At 31.5% G+C, this 19108-nt stretch overlaps 2 protein-coding genes and 1 non-coding gene across 4 annotated transcripts; 2 read left to right on the top strand and 1 right to left on the bottom strand.

Moving 5' to 3' along the window:
* On the bottom strand, window positions 1-2924 carry LOC111284093 (ENTH/ANTH/VHS superfamily protein). Of its 2 annotated transcripts, XR_016343422.1 has the most exons (2): window positions 1525-2924; window positions 1-381 (listed from the first exon to the last, which is right to left on the bottom strand). XR_016343422.1 is itself a non-coding variant. In XM_022872826.2 (1 exon), exon 1 carries the CDS (start codon window positions 2776-2778, stop codon window positions 1651-1653), a length of 1128 nt encoding a protein of 375 aa, XP_022728561.2. In that variant the 5' UTR covers window positions 2779-2924; the 3' UTR covers window positions 1382-1650. The 2 variants fall into 2 exon arrangements, 1 of the variants encoding a protein (XP_022728561.2); XM_022872826.2 differs by lacking the exon at window positions 1-381 and having other exon boundaries at window positions 1382-2924.
* A 7497-nt stretch (window positions 2925-10421) lies between these two features.
* Window positions 10422-10528, top strand: LOC149517958 (small nucleolar RNA R71). The gene has a single exon (XR_016343882.1). It is a non-coding gene; the product is annotated as a small nucleolar RNA R71 (small nucleolar RNA).
* A 5380-nt stretch (window positions 10529-15908) lies between these two features.
* On the top strand, window positions 15909-17736 carry LHCB5 (light harvesting complex of photosystem II 5). The gene is made up of 6 exons (XM_022872824.2): window positions 15909-16258; window positions 16403-16487; window positions 16597-16647; window positions 16822-16942; window positions 17035-17169; window positions 17294-17736. Exons 1-6 carry the CDS (start codon window positions 16033-16035, stop codon window positions 17552-17554), a joined length of 879 nt encoding a protein of 292 aa, XP_022728559.1. The 5' UTR covers window positions 15909-16032; the 3' UTR covers window positions 17555-17736.
* Window positions 17737-19108: the final 1372 nt, after the last annotated feature.

Raw genomic sequence — 19108 nt, 5'->3', positions numbered from 1 at the left:
CGGAACAAGAAAAGCCACTATAATTGTCCTTGGTGTCCTGGCCTAGTGGCCAAGGAACCTTAAAGGGACATGTAATGCTCAGTTTTGAGCCAACCCATCCTTTGTACTCAAAAGACAAAGAAAAGAAAAAGAAAAAAGGAAAAACCACTATAATTGATCAAACTTAGTCTCAGAGCTTAATTACACTTTTCTAGTAGCTCACTCACTCAAATGTTATTATGATATCTAACTATATGAGATAACCTAAGCAAAAATAAAGCATCATATTTATAAAGGTATAACTCTATTAAACGTTTCGTTTAAGATTCAGGATAAACTTCAAGAATAGAGTTCCCCTCATGAGAGATGCATTTGAAGGTGACCCCTTATCAGGTTGCGTACCTACAAGGATTTAAAAAAAGAAAAAAAGAGTTAAGATTATTTTCATGTTATAGTTTAAATAGTAGGAAAATAAATTTAAATCTACTAATCTCCATGGAATTTAATCCATCTCCCTTCACTATATAGCTACTCTCTTTTTAACACCAAGGTAGCTAATAATATTCTTTTGATTGGCATTCCTTGGACTTCAAATTAAACAGCATTTACAAAAGCCACACTGACGAAGTAGTACAACTTTTCTTTTGGACAACAAATTTGTTTAATACTGTAACTAATACCAATACCATAGAACTAAAATCTGTCACATAACTTAATTAGCTGGTGTGCATGTGCTTGAAACTTCTTGTAAATCAAAACTTTCTAGTTCCAAATTCAAGCCTCCTCCATGATTATATTCTTAACGCAGCCACCAGGTTTAGGCCTTACTGGAATCATCGAAAGAACAATCATTGAAAACGTAAACCCTAAACCCCAGAGTTTGCAGATGAAGTCAGCCACTTCATTCACCATTTTTTAGGGAAACATAGTTCTCTAGAATTTCTTCTCGATGCAGAAGCCCTAATACCGTAAAAAAGGACCATCGGAAAGTTATAGCTGTTTTGTTGAACTGGTGTAGGCAGGAGTAGATGATGGGTACTTCCCCACCCTCATTGTTATGCTCGCGTCAACCTTTTTATGTTCACTCCAAATCCTTACAGACGGAATACAGACAATTTAAAAATCTCATCATTTTGTTCCGTCAGCAATTCATTGGTAACCATGGACGAAATTTTCCGTTTGTAAAATTCTATTGGTAATAACGAAATTTTTTATAGTGTATTTTTTATTGTAGATACCTTTAAATCTCTCAACCAATTGTAATTGGTTTAACAATTTAGTTCTAAGTTAGGTTCAATGGTTGTTACTTCTTTTCACAACGAGTTTAAAATTGAAAGGTTCACTGTTCAAGTATATTTATAATTTTTTCAAAGAACAATCATCATCTAGACAGCAGGCCACATCAGAATTTCTTCTTTCCAATTAAAGGGAATGCTAGGTTCAAAATGAGTTGCTCCAAAAATGAAGAACTCGATCGAGTTTACAACAGCATAAATATAGGTGAATTTTACGAACTAGACACTGTTTGTTGGTTCATATCCATACCTGCAAAATTGAACTTGTCTGTCAAGTAAGTTGTAATGGCCTTGACCTGTATCTTTCTACTATCGGCAAGCTTCGTTAACCCTGGTGGCACAGAAGGACAAGGATAGGGATCGCCATCATACTAAACTATACAATATCCATGGGCACCTGCAATTTATCATCGTCTTCTTCAAAAACCACCCAAACCTTGCTTATTTTGGTTTCCAGATTGCAAGGAAAAGGAGTTGCAGGTGAATTACTAATATCTCTATTTCCTCCCTTTCTGCCTTCTTCACCCATCGGTGTTGGAGTGCTAGTCTTACGGCTACACATTATAGATGATGATGATGAAGTTGTTGACATGAAACTGGAGCATCGTTCCAATGCCAAAACATGATCCATGGTGATGATCTGCACACTAGGATACCGCAGATTCTTGTTTTCAATAATTCGTTTGCAAGTTTCATACAAATCATGAAGCTCTTTGCTCTGGCGAGAAGCCCTCTTGAGTATGTCGCAGGCCAAAGTTCTTGCTGGCCTTGTCAAATCAAAAAACATGTTGACAAGAATTTCAATGCCTTCACAAAACATAAAGTAAACTTGGAAGCTCTCTTTTAAGGTGTTGCCCATGGCTGCTTGAGCCAAGTTGTCTGCGGGCACAATATCATGCGGTGAAAAATCCAACACTCTGTCTATAAACACTTGACATTTTGGCAACTTACGAAATACCATATCAACCGACTTCTCCTCGTAACAAGCAAACTCCAGGCCATTGAACATAACGGGTTCTAGTTTTCCAGCTTGATTAATGGCCCATCCCACTCGTTCTTCAAGATAAGCTGCATAGCTATGTAGGAATGAAAATGAAGAATCTGAATTCTTGAGAAAACCGTGGGTGCTCATTTGGAGATGGCCGGAAACATGAGTGCTACGTAGCTCTTGCTCGAAGAAACGGTTGCCTCCACGTAAGAGACGATGAATGAGAGAAAGAGTTTTGAGAGCCACCAAGCGGTCTCGGGTCTTGCAGAGACGGCGTGAAATCCTTTCAGCAAGAAAAGGGATGGACCCTGGGGAATTTGATACAAGGAAGAGGATCTCATGCATGTATTTGTCCTCTATGGGACCGTTATCATGGCCTGTTGCACGCAGCACTGCAACCTCTATATCAGAAAACCCTTTTCCATCGTGGTTGTATATCATGGCCTTACCAATGGATGCATGATCCTTAACTGAGCCAAGAGCTAGACGGAGCTTGCCCTGTATGTCCACTCCCATTTTCTTTTCTTTTATTTCTTTTTGATTACTATGTGTAGATAAAAGCTTGAGAAGAGGCAGATTTATATAGATAGAGATAGAAAGAAAAAGCAGAATTATTTGAAAATTAAGCAGCAATGAGGAATCGATTCTAGATTTTAAATACTCCATGCCAAACAAAAAGTATACTCCACAATACATGAAGTCAATTTGGACAGAAAAATAAGTCATTTGCAAATAAATAGCAATTGAAGCTATTGGGGTTATATATCATATTCATTGGATAGATTATAGGATCTCCAATAAATGGCCCCACTTGAAAAAGAGTAGAATTTATTAAGATTTACAAGATACAATACCACCATAACGTATTTTTAGTTTGATTTCAATCTAACATAGATGTGAAAATGAAGGTGTAAAAAACTTAAAAAGTTGATGATAGAAAAGAAAAATATTAGTAAGAACAGAATACAAGAGAAATAAAATGTTGGGCCACGGGCACACCACTATAGCCTCGGATTCTCATCTTTTCAACATTCTCTCTTTCAACTAAGAATTGATTGTTAGGAAGTTGAAAACCGAATAATAATAATAATAATAAGAATGAAAGAGTGCCTTGGAAGAGAAGGCTCTTCAACTTTTGAGTTTGGATATAAATGAATAAAATACAATTCCAAGAGTCAACGAGGCAAAAGGATTTTGTGGTGGGTTGGGCAGAAAGAACCTAATTCTTCGGAATAGGATTCTCCTGCCATTCACGGCATCAGAGTGTATAAACAAAACAACAATTTTGACTTCGCAAAATTTGCTATTCCTCACAGCCCCAGCGAGGCCCCTCCCTCCATCAATAATCCAACTTTCGAAAAAAAAAAAAAAAGGTGGAAGTTTTTGTCATTATTTTGTGGCAGAAATCAGCGAAGATGTTTCAATATAAATACTTGCTTACTTTTAAAAACATATCTCCATAGTTCAACTTGGACAATATATTCTCCACTTCAACTTGGACAATATCTGGGGTCAAAATTCCTTCTTGTTGCCAAAGCTCAAGAAATAAAATTACCAAATGTCATTTTCAAAGCCAAACCTCTAGCCTAAGTATAATCTTAAATCTTAAAATTTATATGTGAATATTAAAATATCAAATTTAATTATATTACATATCTGTTTGCGTAGTTATAAATGATAAGCAAAAGTAACATCAATTCCTAAAAAGATTAGGTCTTTATCTTCATTTTTCTCATACTTACGGCTCTTAATAGGTAGATATTGTTACTTAGAAGTAAAGAGGAGATTTTAGTCAATTTATATTAAAACCCTGGAAACCTCTCTCTCAAAGGTTTACCGGATCAAAGGCTTACACAATCACTAAACTATACTGACCTAATAAGATGTGCAAAACTCACATGTAAATTATTACAATTAATTATTTAGGCTCTAATACTCATCTTGTATTAAAATTAAATTTATCAATCTGTTTAATTAAACATTAAAATTGCCAATTAATAGTAGCACACTATCGCAACGTCTTGGGACCCAGAGGCGACTGACCCAAAAGCCGAAGGAATGGAGAAATTTGGAAAAATGGGGATTAAAACTATCTTTAGTGAAAATCAAAACAAAGAGTTACCACAAATCTTTTTTAAGGGTGTGATTGGTAACTCAAAAAATTTTGCCTTTTAATAAAACATTTGAAACAAATATAAAAGTTTTAGAAAAAGAATAAATTTACGATTTACGAAATCAGAGTTGAGTTCAGGAGTTTGTTACGTGTGGGAAAGGGTTAGCATTCCCATAACACCTGTCGAAGGTGGCACCAATTGATTGCATATTATCCCTTAATTTTGATTAAAATAGTTCTATTTTACTTAATATTTAAAATTAATTCCTTTTCTCCTTTTTTTTCTTTTCTTTCATTTTTTTCTTTTTTTCTAGAAGCAAAAACAAATCGAATTTTAAAAACAAAACCTTTTTTTTTACTTTGTATCAAGATGAAAACACTTTAAATATCAAAATACTTCTTTCAATCTATTATAATTAGGTAGAGTTTCAAAAATATCTCTAATTTAAAGGTTTTAAAATTGCCCCAAAAAATTGAGATAACAACTCTCATAAATAATAATTACCGAAAGTCTCCCTATAATTAGGTAAGATCTCAATGACTACATTTACTAGAGATATTATCTTATTTTAAAATATTTTACTTTAAAAACCAATTTTTGAAAACAAATGCATGAAATGTATGAATATAATAAAATATGATAAATGCATGACAATATAATGTAGATGACAAAGTATGAATGCATGATAATATAAAAATGCATGTGATGACAAGATAAAATGAAATACAAATGCATAATTAGTTTAGGGTTTAGGGTTGGTTTTGGGGTTTAGGGTTTAGATTTTACGTTGTAGGCTTTTATTTTAAGGTTTCAATTTAGGGTTTGAAGTTTAGGGTTCAGGGTTTGGGGTTTAGGGTTAGGTTTTAGGGTTTAAGAATTAGAGTTTCATAAGATTTGAGGTTTAGGGTTTGATGGGATTTGGAATTTAGTTTTCAAATTTTTGGGTTTCATAGAAATGGGCATGAAATAAAGGTAAATTGCATATATGCCATTAAGGAATGCATGGTGATTGTTGTTTTTTGTAAAGCCTGCAAGTGCACAAATCAAGTAATAACAATAGAAGTATTCTAGTATCATCTTCTAAGGGATTATAGATTATAAATGTTGGGTAGTTCACAGTTACCAATGGTGAAATCTTGGATTCCTATATCTAAACAAATGAAAGATTAAGGTTGTAATATTGAAAAGCAGTGTAGGCTTAGATCTTAATTTCACCAATTATCACTTAGGAAATAAATAAGAGTAGCCAAAAAATAGATCTAAAAGAACAATAAGTGAAAGCTTGGAAACAAAAAGAGAGTGATTGTTGAATGCTTGTAAAGAACTTAAAAAAAAGATTGCATACAAATAAACTTGTAGATCATCCAAAATAGTAATAGTTGAAACTTGTAGGCAGTAAAAAAAATATTATAAATCAAACTTATAAAATAAAGAATGCTTTGCCAAAATTAAGAATGTAAAAACAAGATTCGAAAATAGAATAATGAAAGAAAAGATCTTGAAAAATTACTTCTTTAATTGAAAGAAAATAATTTAAAGAACAAGACTATGGTTATTGGCAAATATGTCACCTAAATCGATAACTTAAACCAAAAAAAGAAAAAAACTAAAGAACTAAAGAGAAAAAAGAATAATAAGATGAGGGATGATGGAATGGGGTGAATGGCCTCCTTATTTATAATGAGGGAATCAGCCAACAAGGATAAGTTTACAAGATTTTGATTTAAATTCCAATACTAATAGATGAAGGTTACCTTGATTTTCAAATGAGGCATGAAAAAGGTAGACTCTTCCTTTTTGAGAATGCTTGGCCAAATGGGGTCTTTGATAAGTAAACTAGGCCTTTGATCAATGCTTGATGAAATTCTTGATAAATCCTTTCTTTAAATAAGGCTAAGATGAGTTTTAAGAGCAAGAATTTAAGTCACAACCAACTCTTGAAGAGATAAAGTCCTCTTTTAGGCAAAACTCTTCAAAGGATACCTCTTAAACTCTCTTTGGCTAAATGTATCTAGTCTCCATAATGGTGAAAATTGCATGAAGTCCTTATTGAATTAGGTCTTGGCCAAATATGAAAAGCATTGGAGAGTCATTGAGGTCACCAAATAAGCTTTATCATTCTTTGCATTTGAGATGGTCGATTGGATAGAGTTCTTATGCATGTTTAACTCTTCTAAAAGTAATTAAAGAGTTTCTTTTGAATGAAAACACTTTTGGCCAATCATGCAAGAGTTTTTATGCAAGCAAAATTCCATCATGGCTTAGTGAATGAGTCACTCTTGGATTAAATCTCTTTGGTTGATAAAAAAAAAGAGTCCATGTGTAAGCAAAACTCTTCTTTTATTGCATAGTTAAAGGAATTACACCAATGAGGTTTAGCCAACCCTTTGTCTTGCATAGTCAAATATGCCTTTAGATGCATGATTGCATGTTTTCCTCATCCATAAGCTTGAAACTCTAAAAGTCATAAAATAGGCATTAAGTACTAAAAATCAATCAAATCTTAAAATTTTGCACCCATTTTAACATGTAAAAATACTATATCTTTAGGTGTTATCAAACCCCTACACTTAAATTTTTTGCTTATCCTTAAGCAAAAATCTTAAATCAATAAACTTAAAAATCATTATACATACTCATAAAGTCAAAAATCATATAAACTTCCTATCATGCACTACTGCATAATATAAAGCTAAGTATAAACATAGAGTTATAGGAAATTCCTTCAAAAACAAGCTTGCAATATCTTATGTTCATTACACATATATCTACTAAATTTTTAATTCATCATATAACTCAAGTAAAAAGAATATAAAACATTTCATCACATTTCAACTTAAAGATAGAATAGACTTCATATGTTCACTTTCCTTTTCCCTGTCCACTAATACTAGACTTATATACTTGACTTAAGATCAAAAGGTCTTTTAGGCTTGTAATGTAAAACTTGGGTCTAGGTAGGAAAAAGAAAAGTTTAGGCTAAAAAACCCTAAGCTTATTTTCTTTGAAATTTCTTGGACTTCAAATAATTGAAAGCTTTTTTTGAAACTTCTACTTTTGAAGCATCACTTTATTATTCATGGCAACTTTTTATTTTTTTGGAAAAATATAGCCATTTTTTGCTTTATTAGGCTTTGCCTTTGTTTTTATCATTTTCTTTTCTTTCATTCCTCGCACCTCCCTTTATCCTAAATACATAGAGATGTCCATAATACACAAGTAAGCACAATTGAGTTAGGTAAACAAAAAAAAAGAATAATAATCATAGAAAAGGCTTTATTAGCTTATTATGTGGCTAAATAAACAAAGAAAAGGAAATATAATAGGCTCAAAATAAAGGTACTAACGATAGATTATAACAAGATGGCTTGAAAAAGGCTCAAATGGTCCAAAGAACTGCCTAGATCATTTCTTAAGTCAAATGTAGTCTAGGATTTCGATTCAAAGGTTAAGTAGGTGAATTCTATAGCACTTATTCATATCCTTAAATCTTATACAAATCCACATCACATAGACTGTCACAAAAATCAAAACATTTCATTACAAGAGAATAGAGACATATGCATAAAAATCATATCCAGAAAGAAACATGCTTAAGAATTCCTTTCAAGTTCCACCATATTCATAATTAAACTTCATATCATACTTTAGTCAATCTTGAAAATTTTATCCAAAATTAAGTAAGTGTGCATAATAATGAGATCTAGCATGTCAATTTGGTTTGAAAGCAAAATGGGATCACAATTTTCAAAAATCTTTTATGTTTAAAAAGCTTTCCCTCCCCCCACACTTAAATTGAACTATATATTAAACAAAAAATAATGGAAAAAGAAAAACTCCCTAAGTTTACTTACGGCTAAATTTTTATTTGTATGAGGCATCATCCTTACTTCACTACATCCCTACAAAAATAAACTAAAACACAAAAACAAATATTAAAACATACCTGTCCTAAAAATAATAAAAACATAAACCATAAAAATAAAATTTGCATTACCTCTTAAAAAGCCTAATTTTGGTTAAGCTTGACCATCTCTAGATTTATATAATCATCTTGTCCCTTTAGGAGGGAGTTTACCTTATTACCTCTTTCTTTAAGGAATGACATAAGCAAAATTGGTCTTAGGAGGTTTACTAGCTCTTCTAACAAGGATAACATACACAAAGCTTGAGTTTCTTATAGGGTTGACATGGCTAGAGCTAGGGGTCACCAACTGGTTTTGAATCATAAGGCTAAGAGGTTTATCTTTTAGGTCAGACTCCCTAAGGTTTTCTTTCATCTTGATTGTATTTACACTATCTTCATCTTTAAGCACACCATACCATCCAGTCACAAACTATAGCTTCTTATTTTTAAATCTAATGATAAGGCTAGAGTTGTAGACATCTATTAATACTTTAATAGTCAATAAGAAAAGTCTCCCTAATAGTAATAAAGCCTCATCATCTTTTATGTCTAAAACAGCAAAATTCATCGAGAAAGCATATTTACTAACTTTCACGAGCACATTTTTTAATCTTTTTTGTGGTAACTTAGCAAAATAATTAACAAATTTAAGGTTGAACTTTGTAGGCTTCAACTCTCTACACCTTAGCTATATAAAAATATTCAAAGGCATTACATTTATACTAGAGCCAAGATCACGAAGAGCATCATCAAATTTTAAATGTCCAATTTTGTAAGGAATAGCAAAAATCCCTAGATCATTCTGCTTTATAAACAAGAATTGTTAAAGTTCAGAGCTATAATCTTTAAAAAACATGGTTTCCTTCAACTCTTTAAGCAACTCCTTTTGAATAGGCCTAAGGATAGGTGGTGTTATGTTGAAACACTTTGTACACACTCTGGCAATCATCCTTAGCCTTGGTTGCATTTTCTTTTATATCTCCTCCTCATGAGCTTCTTTTTCTTTTTATTGATCTTTTTTTTTAGACTATCTTTTCTTGAATTGTTTCTTCAAGCTCAAGCTGAATGCTTTTTAATAGTGTTCTCCCTACTTGCAATAGCATTTACCCTTCTTTAGCAAACCCTTCAATAATATTCCATTTCAACATTTTCTTCTTCAAGGTCTTTCTCATAGGGTTCAATGTTTTCAAGGGTCTTTAATGCCATGAGGTCAAAACCTTGTAGAATTTTTTTTCCAAATCTTAAGAGTTCTTCATCTTCTAATATGTCATCATTTCATATAAAATCTACCTTAGGTTGCTTCATAAAACTAAAGAGATTTATCACTATAAGTTCATCCATAAAATCATCATCCTCATCAGAATTCTTGATCCTAATATCTCTTAAAGAATAAACAGCATTACATCCTTCCTTGCCTTATTTTTTGGGGTTGGATTCAATATTACTAGGCAAGATACTAATAAGGTAGTTCGCTATTACTTGGGCTAGTTGGCTTATTTGGTTTTCTAGGTTCTTGATTGATACAGCTTGACTTTAAATGCTAGCATTATTACCTTACATCAGTTGGGTCAACATATCTTCCAAACTTGGTTTCTTTTCTTGGGGTGGGTTGTAAGTTGGTGGATTGGGGTAGTAGTTATTATTTTGATTATTGGTGGGTTGATGCTTTGATTGATTTCAAGAAAAATTTAGGTGGTTTCACCATCCAGGGTTGTAGGTATTACTATAGGGATTATGGTTAGGCTTAGATTGTTGGATGTATTGGACATATTTTATTTTGAATTGGCATCTTTCATTGGAATAAGGTCCTTTACATATATCACATGACATTAAAAGATTTTGGATTGCATTCACATGGTTGGTTTGGCATTGGTTTCTTAAGGCTTTTATTTTTTTGGTGAGAGTGGCTAACTGAGAATTGATGGAGGTGATAGCATCTATCTTAAATAAACGAGAAGACTTTTTACCTACCTTTCTCTCCATGCTTCATTGGTAGTTGTTAGCAATAATCTCTTTAATCATTTCATTTGGTTCCTCAAGAGTCTTGCTCACGATTGTCCCTCCAGTAATTGAGTGTAAAATAGTCTCATGGGTGGTATAAGACCATTATAAAGATCTATATTTGTAGCCACTTGGGTAATCGATTATGTGAGTAATTTTTAAACAACTCCTTGAATTTTTCGCATGCATCATATAGTGTTTTACCATCTACTTACAAAAATGTGGTGATCTTATTCCTTAGCTTTACTGTTTTGGTTGGTGGGAAAAATTTTGCTTAAATCTTTTATACCAAATCATCCTATATGGTGATTAAGCCAGGAAGTAATGATGTCAACTAATATTTCACCTTGTCCCTGAAAGAAAAAGGAAATAGTCTTAGTCTAAGTGCTTCATTAGAAACACCATTATAGCGAAAAGTATCACATAATTTAAGAAGATTAGAAGGGTGAAGATTAGGATCATTACTTGGTAGCCCTCTAAAGTACATAGAGGTTTGGACCATTTGTATAATTAAAGGCTTGATGTCAAAGTTTTTAGCTTAAATAACTGACCTTCTAATGGATGCATGGTTGAAACCATCAGAATTAGGAACAGTATAGTCCCTTAAGATTCTTTACTACTCATTATTTGTAATAGTAATTAGTATTGGTGCTAATTGCTCTTTTCTTCTTCTTTTGAATATTTTTTCAATTTCTTGATCAACTAGACTAAGTCAACACTTTTGGATTTGAGCATGCAAATAAAAACGATCAAAGAAAAGAAAAGTAAAAGTAAATAAAAAAAAAAAGGGTTTCAATTATAAGAATTTAAGAAATCCTTATTGATATTGAGAACACCATTATAATCTTCGATAACGGTGCCAAAAACTTAATTGCTACTTTTCGTATAGCCTGAAAGTGCACAAATCAAGTAATAATAATGAAAGTATTCTAGTATCATCTTTCAAGGGATTACAGATTGTAAATGTTGGGTAGTTCACAATTACCAATGGTAAAATCTTATATTCATATATGTAAACGAATGAAAGATTAGGGTTGTTTGCAAAATAAAAAAGAAAAAAGAAATATTGAAAAATAGTGTAGGCTTAGATCTTAACTTCACAAACTATCACTTAGGAAGTAAAAGAGAGTAGTCAAAAACTAGATCTAAAAGAACAAGAAGTGAAAGCTTGAAAACAAAGAGAGAATGATTGTCGAATGCTTGTAAAGCCTCACTGTCTTCCACTCTAGACTAGTAAGGCACCTGATCCTTACCCATAATAAGTTGCCAATGGAAAAGGTTTAACTTGAGTATAAATATTTCGCTAGCCCAACCGGAGCCATTATAACCTTACAAAAGAGTAGGTATTCTACTCCTTCTTAAAAAAGGATAAATTTCAAAGACTGGGTATAAAGCTCATGCATGAATGCAAATGTGTATGAGTGTAAAGGAACGTAACAATTATTAATCGAAATAAAACCAACAATATAATTAGCAACAATATAAGACACGTAAAATAACATAATAAAATTAAATGAAACCTTCAAATTTTTACTTTTTTTTAAATTATTTTTTTAATCTTATTTTTATTCTAAAATGAGATAAGGAATTAAAATTAAACATCAAAAAGACCACAAAATCAAAGTTTGGATGACACATGCTTAATTTTTGGCTTGACTCTCTAGCCTCTCTAGTGAAATCACCAAGCTATCCTTACAATTTTTCGTCTAGGGGACTCAATCGCTAGACTTAATGAAAATTTTTGGAGTTGCCATCAATCTTTTTTATAGGGTGTGATTAGCCATCCAAAAACATCATCTTTTAATAAAAATCTTAAAATTAATTAAAATTTACTAAAAGAGGCTTAGGTTTATAAAATTAAGGTTGGATTCGGGAGTACAGTTACGAGTGAAAAAAGTATTAGCACCCTTACATTTCTCGTCCAAATAATTGTACCGATTAAACATATGTTATCCGTTAATTTTGATGATATGGTCTTCTTTATATTTAAAATTAATTTCCTAAAATTTATTCATGAAAAACATTTTTTGTTGTGAAATTATTATTATTATTATTTTATTCTATGAATTCTCCAATATTTTGGCAAAAATTATAGAAAATCTTTATTCAAAAACTTTTCAAAAAAATTTGACCACTCACAAAATTTTCAAAATTTTATCATAGGATATTTTTTTTATTTATTAAAACTGATTTTAAGATCATCCTGACTCTATGGTGAAATCCAAAAATCATTTCTCAAACTAATTTTATAATTATCTCAATTTTTTGACAAAATCCTAAAAATTTTTAAGCTAATTTTAGGATCATCCCAACTTTTTTGCGAGATCCTAAAAAATTCCTTTCTCTTGGTGATAATTAAGAAAAATGAAACTTCCAATTTTTGTAAATTCTTGTTCAAGGGATTTAATTAAACAATTCATTTTTTAATTTATTATTTATTATTTAGTATTCATTATTTTTATTTTCATAATTTTTCTTATTATTTAAAGAATTTCTTATTTAGTGAGAATAATTTTTTTAATTAATTTTTTTCTTGATTATCCCAACTCTTTTGTGAAATCAAAAAAAAAAATTTTTGTAATAATTAAGAAATTCATCTAAACAATCATTTTATTTTTTTTGTTTTTTATATTATTTAAATAAATCTTTATTCTAGTAAAAATAATTTTTAAATTATCCTAACTTTTGGTGAAATCCTAAAAATATTTTTACTTGCAATAATTAATGAAAACCAAACTCTTTTAGTTTTCTTTAAAAATTACATTTAAAAAATTAATGTAAACAATTCATTAGTTTTTTTTTTTTTTAGCAAAAAATATTTCTTAAATTATCCCAACACTTTGGTGAAATTTAAGTAATATTTTACTTATAACAAAATTTCAATTTTCCTTAATAATAATTTATTATTTATTGTTTATTATTTTATTTTATTTTATTTTATTTTTGATTTATTCCTTTTTTATTTTACCAAATCTACATTTTATTTTAATTCTATTTTTTTTACTCATTTCTAAAAGAATGAATAATGATAATAATAATAATAATAATAATAATAATAATATAATAATAATAATAATAATAACAACAACAACAACAACAATAACAACAACAATAATATCATTAAAAAATCAATATAAAATAAATAAAATAAAAAATAAACAATAGGTCAAATTTCTAATCGGTTCACACGAATCTTGGCGCAAGTCAAACATGAGTTAGATGCCAAAATGGCATCATTTTGAAGGGCCTTTAAAAGGTTAAAATCATTTTTTTTTACTTTTTCCTTGCCCATCTCTCACTACCCTAAAAACTCTCTCTCTAAAAGAAACCAACCCTTCACTGGCCACTGCAACTACCTAATTTTCGACAAGTGGCCACCATGTTGTCGCTGGAAACTTTAATAGGTGCCAAAAAATTCAAACCATTCCTAGATTCAGGCCCAATTCCCATATTTCGATGACAAAAAAATTCAATTGATCACCAAAAAATTCAAGTTTTTTCAGATGTTGGTGATCAAAACATTTTCAAAAAAATCTCAAGTTAATCCTTTTTGTCTCCCAAATACTTTTCTCAAATTAGTTTTTTTTTTTTAAATTCCCAACACCCTAAATCAAAAAAAATATTCTCGATTTTTTTTTTTTTGGATTTTTTTGTGCTAGAATTTCTAAAATTTAAAATAACTCAATACAAAATTAACTCGATATATTCAATTAAGGTATTTGACCATACTCAAATAGAATCAAAAATCGATTTGAATTTATTTAGACGCAATAATCAATTTTTCGGATAAAATAAGTGTTTATAATTGTTAAAGAGAGTTTTTACTTGATGAATCATTATTAGATTAACCACTACATAAATATAGGGATTATCTAGGAAGGATATATTCATATTACTATAAAGAGGTTGTAGATAAATTAGTGCTTTTAGTTAACAATTTAATTAATGAATTTAATCAAAGAAAAGGGACTAATTCAAGTGAAGTAGTAGAGTGAAATTAAAATATTAGAATTTAGGAATTTTTCTCGCTTATTTATTTCCTTTAGTTTTATTTTTAAATTTTTACTTACTTTTATTTTTTAATTTTTTTTCCTTTAATTAATTTTTTTTCGGTTGTTTGGATAAAATTAGATTCACACAATTTTAATACTTAAAAGAAATTATTACAAATCTCCATGAAAATGATACTTAACTTACACTTTATTATTTGTTGGCCACTTATACTTGTGTGTGAGCGTTAATTTAATTTCAAGCATAATAAAAGTCATAGTAAAAGATTTGTTGTTTTGTGTTTATAAAATCAAAGAGAAATTTAGTTTCAACAAAAAAGAAAAAAATGGTAGAGAATGCTTCAGTAGGTGGTTTATTTCCAAATGATGAACTAGAGAGTTAATGAGCAATAGCGAGGGTACAAACACCTTGCAGGCTGAACCTTGGGGAGTTAGGGAGGGTTTAAGAATGACTAGAGAGCAAGGTTAAGAGAACTTGATTTAGAAGTGCAGCCGTGGTGGTTTCATTTTCCCTGACAAATGTAGATACAAGTCATCAGTTAGGCCCGTTATCAGAGGATTGCAGAGGACATTTAGCTTCCTTGCTAAAGGTTGTGGCAAGACATGTCCTTCACGGAGGTAATAGATATACTGATAAGTTAGCAAAACTGGCAGAATTTGCAGATCAAGGAGCAGCAATATTGAACAACTTACTCTGCATTATTTTTATTTTATTTCAAAATTTTATTAATTAGGATACCTATATTTAAAGTAATTCAAGTAAATCCTAACTTTATAGAAAAATTCTATTATATATGATACAATAAAGTTTTAGGAGGATTTTAATCTTCATAATAGCTGACACCCTTGATTTTCTATTGGGTGAATTACAGCCAATCAGTCAAATCCTAAACAACCATAACTCTGCCTAAAAGTTGTTTCTGCAAATCTTAACTCTATCGTAATATTTTATTAGAACTAAAATGATGAAAGGAGATAAGAATATTTTTGTCTTCACATAAACTTCAAACACCTAAAGCCACATTTAGATTAAGCAACGATTAGCAACCAACCAAAAGATCATATATTATTTTATTATAAATTACTCTTAATATCATAAAGGAATAGTTATTGTGATTATAGGTTCACTGATCGAGATCCTTCATTAAATAAGAGGTGATAAGTGGTGTTAATTTGATTTTGATTTGAAGAGCTGAGCTAAAACTCATTGGAGACTATAAGCTATGTGCAGTCTAAGGGAGAAGTTATTGCATAATATAATTGGATTAGTCGGGTTTTCGGCACTGTTCACCACTCATCCACACAAAAAAGGTGAGCCTTAGCTGAGACTGAGAGGAGATGCTAATGCAAATGCAAATGCAAATGCAAATGCAGATGCAAATGCACATGCGTAACATTTTGACATCAGATTGGACATGTTATTCGTTATCCAAAACCTAACCAAGCAATCTACAAAGAGCAGGAGCATTCATTACACGTCAGCATCATATCTGCCACATAAGCAAGGCCATCCTATCAAATTCCAGCATCAGATTTCTCATGTTCCACAGCCAACCAATGAAAACACGTGAACCACAATCCTCTGCGGCATGTCCACATCCACTAGCTCAAGCTTATAGTATCAATCTCCATTCCCCACAGGTACTAGAGTAGCGTATTACTGACTAGTGTTCTGAGTTAGTTGTAAACAAAACCCAGCTGCAGCAGCGGCACCTAATTAGAGTCAGACTCCTCCAGAATGGCCTCATTGGCAGCCTTCACTGCTGCTGCCTCCCTCGGCGTATCTGAAATGCTGGGAAACCCTATGAATTTCAGTGGTGGGGCAAGGTCATCGGCTCCAACAGCAACAAACCCTGCCACTTTCAAGATAGTGGCTCTTTTCTCCAAGAAGAAGGCTGCGCCTCCTCCAAAGTCCAAGGTTGCTTCTGTCTCTCCAGCCGATGAAGAGCTGGCTAAGTGGTACGGTAAGTGCAGTGGAGTGCTAGCTGGAACCAAACAAATTGAATAGATTTTGAACTTGATGCATATTCTTTTTCATTTTGTTGGATGAATATATTCATATATATAAGCAAATTGTTCTTTTTGACTAAATTTGAAGCATTTACCAGGTCCTGACAGGAGGATTTTCTTACCAGAAGGGCTGTTAGACAGATCAGAGATCCCAGAGTACTTGACAGGGGAAGTTCCTGGAGAGTGAGTATAATTAAGTTAACTATATGAATTGTAAATACGAGTGCATTAATTTAAGATGACCTAATTAAGGTGGTGTTGCTTTGCTTTTATGTGCATTCATTTCATGTAGCTATGGATACGATCCGTTTGGTCTGAGCAAGAAGCCAGAAGACTTTGCGAAGTAAGTTATATATATATATATATATATATAAAATATTTTTTGTTCTTTTAGAAAAATGACTGAATTGTATATTCGTCTAGTGGAATATGCATTGATCTTGGCTGCAATACTACTTTAATTGCTTTAATTAATTAATTACGGGGTGAAAATATATATTTATATATTTGAATGCAGATATCAAGCGTATGAGTTGATACACGCTAGGTGGGCGATGCTTGGTGCTGCTGGATTCATCATCCCTGAAGCCTTTAACAAATTTGGTGCCAACTGCGGCCCTGAAGCTGTTTGGTTCAAGGTTAGCATTATTTTTTCATTAAATTTCAAATACACACACACACACACATATATATATATATATATATATATTAATAACTGTGTTGGTGACAGACTGGAGCTCTTCTCCTGGACGGTAACACCTTGAATTACTTTGGGAAGAATATTCCAATCAACCTTGTGGTTGCTGTCATTGCCGAGATCATTCTTGTTGGTGGTGCTGAATATTACAGAATTATTAATGGCCTGGTACATATGCGCGCCTTTCCAGTACTCTTGCTACAATTAATAATTTATTAACAAAAACAAACATTATTATTATTATTATTATTATTAATTAATCTCCAATTCCTTGATCCATGACATAACATAGGATTTGGAGGACAAGCTTCACCCTGGTGGTCCATTTGACCCACTTGGGCTTGCCAAGGATCCTGACCAGGCTGCTCTGCTCAAAGTCAAGGAGATCAAAAATGGTAGACTCGCAATGTTCGCCATGCTGGGTTTCTACTTCCAAGCTTATGTCACTGGTGAAGGTCCCGTTGAGAACCTTGCAAAACACCTCAGCGATCCTTTTGGCAACAACTTGCTCACAGTCATTGCAGGAACTGCTGAAAGAGCTCCCACCCTCTGATTATAATATCTTTATTTCTAATTTTTCCACTTGTTGCTTGCTTCTATGCATTAATTGATTGTACATCCAACAGAGAATTTCCAAGCACTTTAATCCTAAGGCTTGACCCTCATATGTAAACTTTATTTTCCTTTATGGACTTATCCATCTATAATTCAAACGAGACAGGAGTACTCTTATCAGCTCAACGTTCACAACGAAATAACCAAAGGAATGGGCTAAGCAATTTAGCCATTTAAGCTCTAATTAATTTTTAGCCCAATACAAATATTGTGATTAAAAGACTGTAGGTTAATTATATGATCTTAAATCTTAATTAAGAACATGTTGACCTTTGAAAGTAAAGACCAACTTAAACAGTGGTTTGGGCCCGATGTATAACTTTGAGCTAAGGGGACCTTCATAAAGAGTGCTAACCGTGCCCATACACCATGCTTGTTGTAAGAGACATAGTGCTATTTAATGTGATACAGAAATTCTAACACCATAGGCATTTAGCGAAGCAGTGCAAATGGTTAAAGAACTTCAGCTTCGGAGAGAAAGATCAAAAGCAGTTGCTAGAAGAACAAGGCAACTAGCTATTATACGTGGAAGAAGGAAGTTGCTGGAAGAGTAATCTATTCCTGATTTTATATTTAATTGCGGTCACACTAGTGTTTTAGTCACTTTGAATTTATTACGATTAATGACATAAGAGAGACTAGCCAGTCATTCATGTCGATTATGTTTTTTTTTTTTAATTTTACATAATTTACTATAAAAATAATAATTATAATTATAAAACTCTTATTTTATGATTTTAAAATAGTTTATGACACCTCATATCTTTATTTACTTGTAAAAAAAATTATTCATATATTTTTTAGATTATTGTAAATATCATATTTAGTCTGAAATCCAAATCAATTCGGCCTAAATCTGATCCAAGCCCAATTGTTTAATTTCCTACATCTTGATTGTCTTATTTAGTTATTTATTTATCTCTTTTATGTTTTTATCTTTTATTTATCTGGTTTCAAATTTTTATCATAAATCATATCAATGAAAATTGTGGAGTAATTTGAGCAATAATCAAGGATGATCTTAGCTATTAAAGCTAAAACATAATTTCTTAAAAGATCAAAGAAAGGTTGAAAAGAAATCAAATCAAAGAATCAAAGTCAAATTGAATTTGGGAAATTTTGAGAGAAATCAAAGAAAATCGAGATAATTTCAAAAATTAATTAAACCGGTTTTAAATAGAATCAAGAAGAAAATCAATTTAGGGTATAATCAAATTTGCAATCATTTCTATTCAATGCAAATCCCTAAAATTTCTAGCAAAAAGCCCTATATAAACCCCAATCAACCAAACACAATGGGGGAGAAAACACAATAATTAAGACAAAAATCACATAAAAAGCAATTAGCAGTTAAAACTTAAGAAGTTTGGAGGGTTTGTGGTTTTGGGTTCTTGGTTTCTAGGTTTTTAATTTTGAAGTTCTTGAAATTGGTTTAATTTGTATTGAAGTCATCCAAACGATTAAAAGCCATCCAAAAGTTTAATTTGTATTT

This window comes from Durio zibethinus, chromosome 7 (assembly GCF_047325235.1).
Source record: "Durio zibethinus cultivar Kanyao isolate XHJ-2024 chromosome 7, ASM4732523v1, whole genome shotgun sequence".
NCBI lineage: Eukaryota > Viridiplantae > Streptophyta > Magnoliopsida > Malvales > Malvaceae > Durio > Durio zibethinus.
The sequence above is the reverse complement of the archived record's forward strand: the minus strand, read 5'-3'. Positions and strand labels throughout refer to the sequence as shown.

Excerpts from the sequence above, each read along its gene's own strand:
- LOC111284093 (XM_022872826.2), bottom strand. The coding sequence starts at position 2,778 with ATGGGAGTGGACATACAGGGCAAGCTCCGTCTAGCTCTTGGCTCAGTT.
- LHCB5 (XM_022872824.2), top strand. The coding sequence starts at position 16,033 with ATGGCCTCATTGGCAGCCTTCACTGCTGCTGCCTCCCTCGGCGTATCT. Across the intron at positions 16,259-16,402 it reads AGAGCTGGCTAAGTGGTACG|GTCCTGACAGGAGGATTTTC; the intron begins GTAAGTGCAGTG and ends AGCATTTACCAG. Across the intron at positions 16,488-16,596 it reads ACAGGGGAAGTTCCTGGAGA|CTATGGATACGATCCGTTTG; the intron begins GTGAGTATAATT and ends CATTTCATGTAG.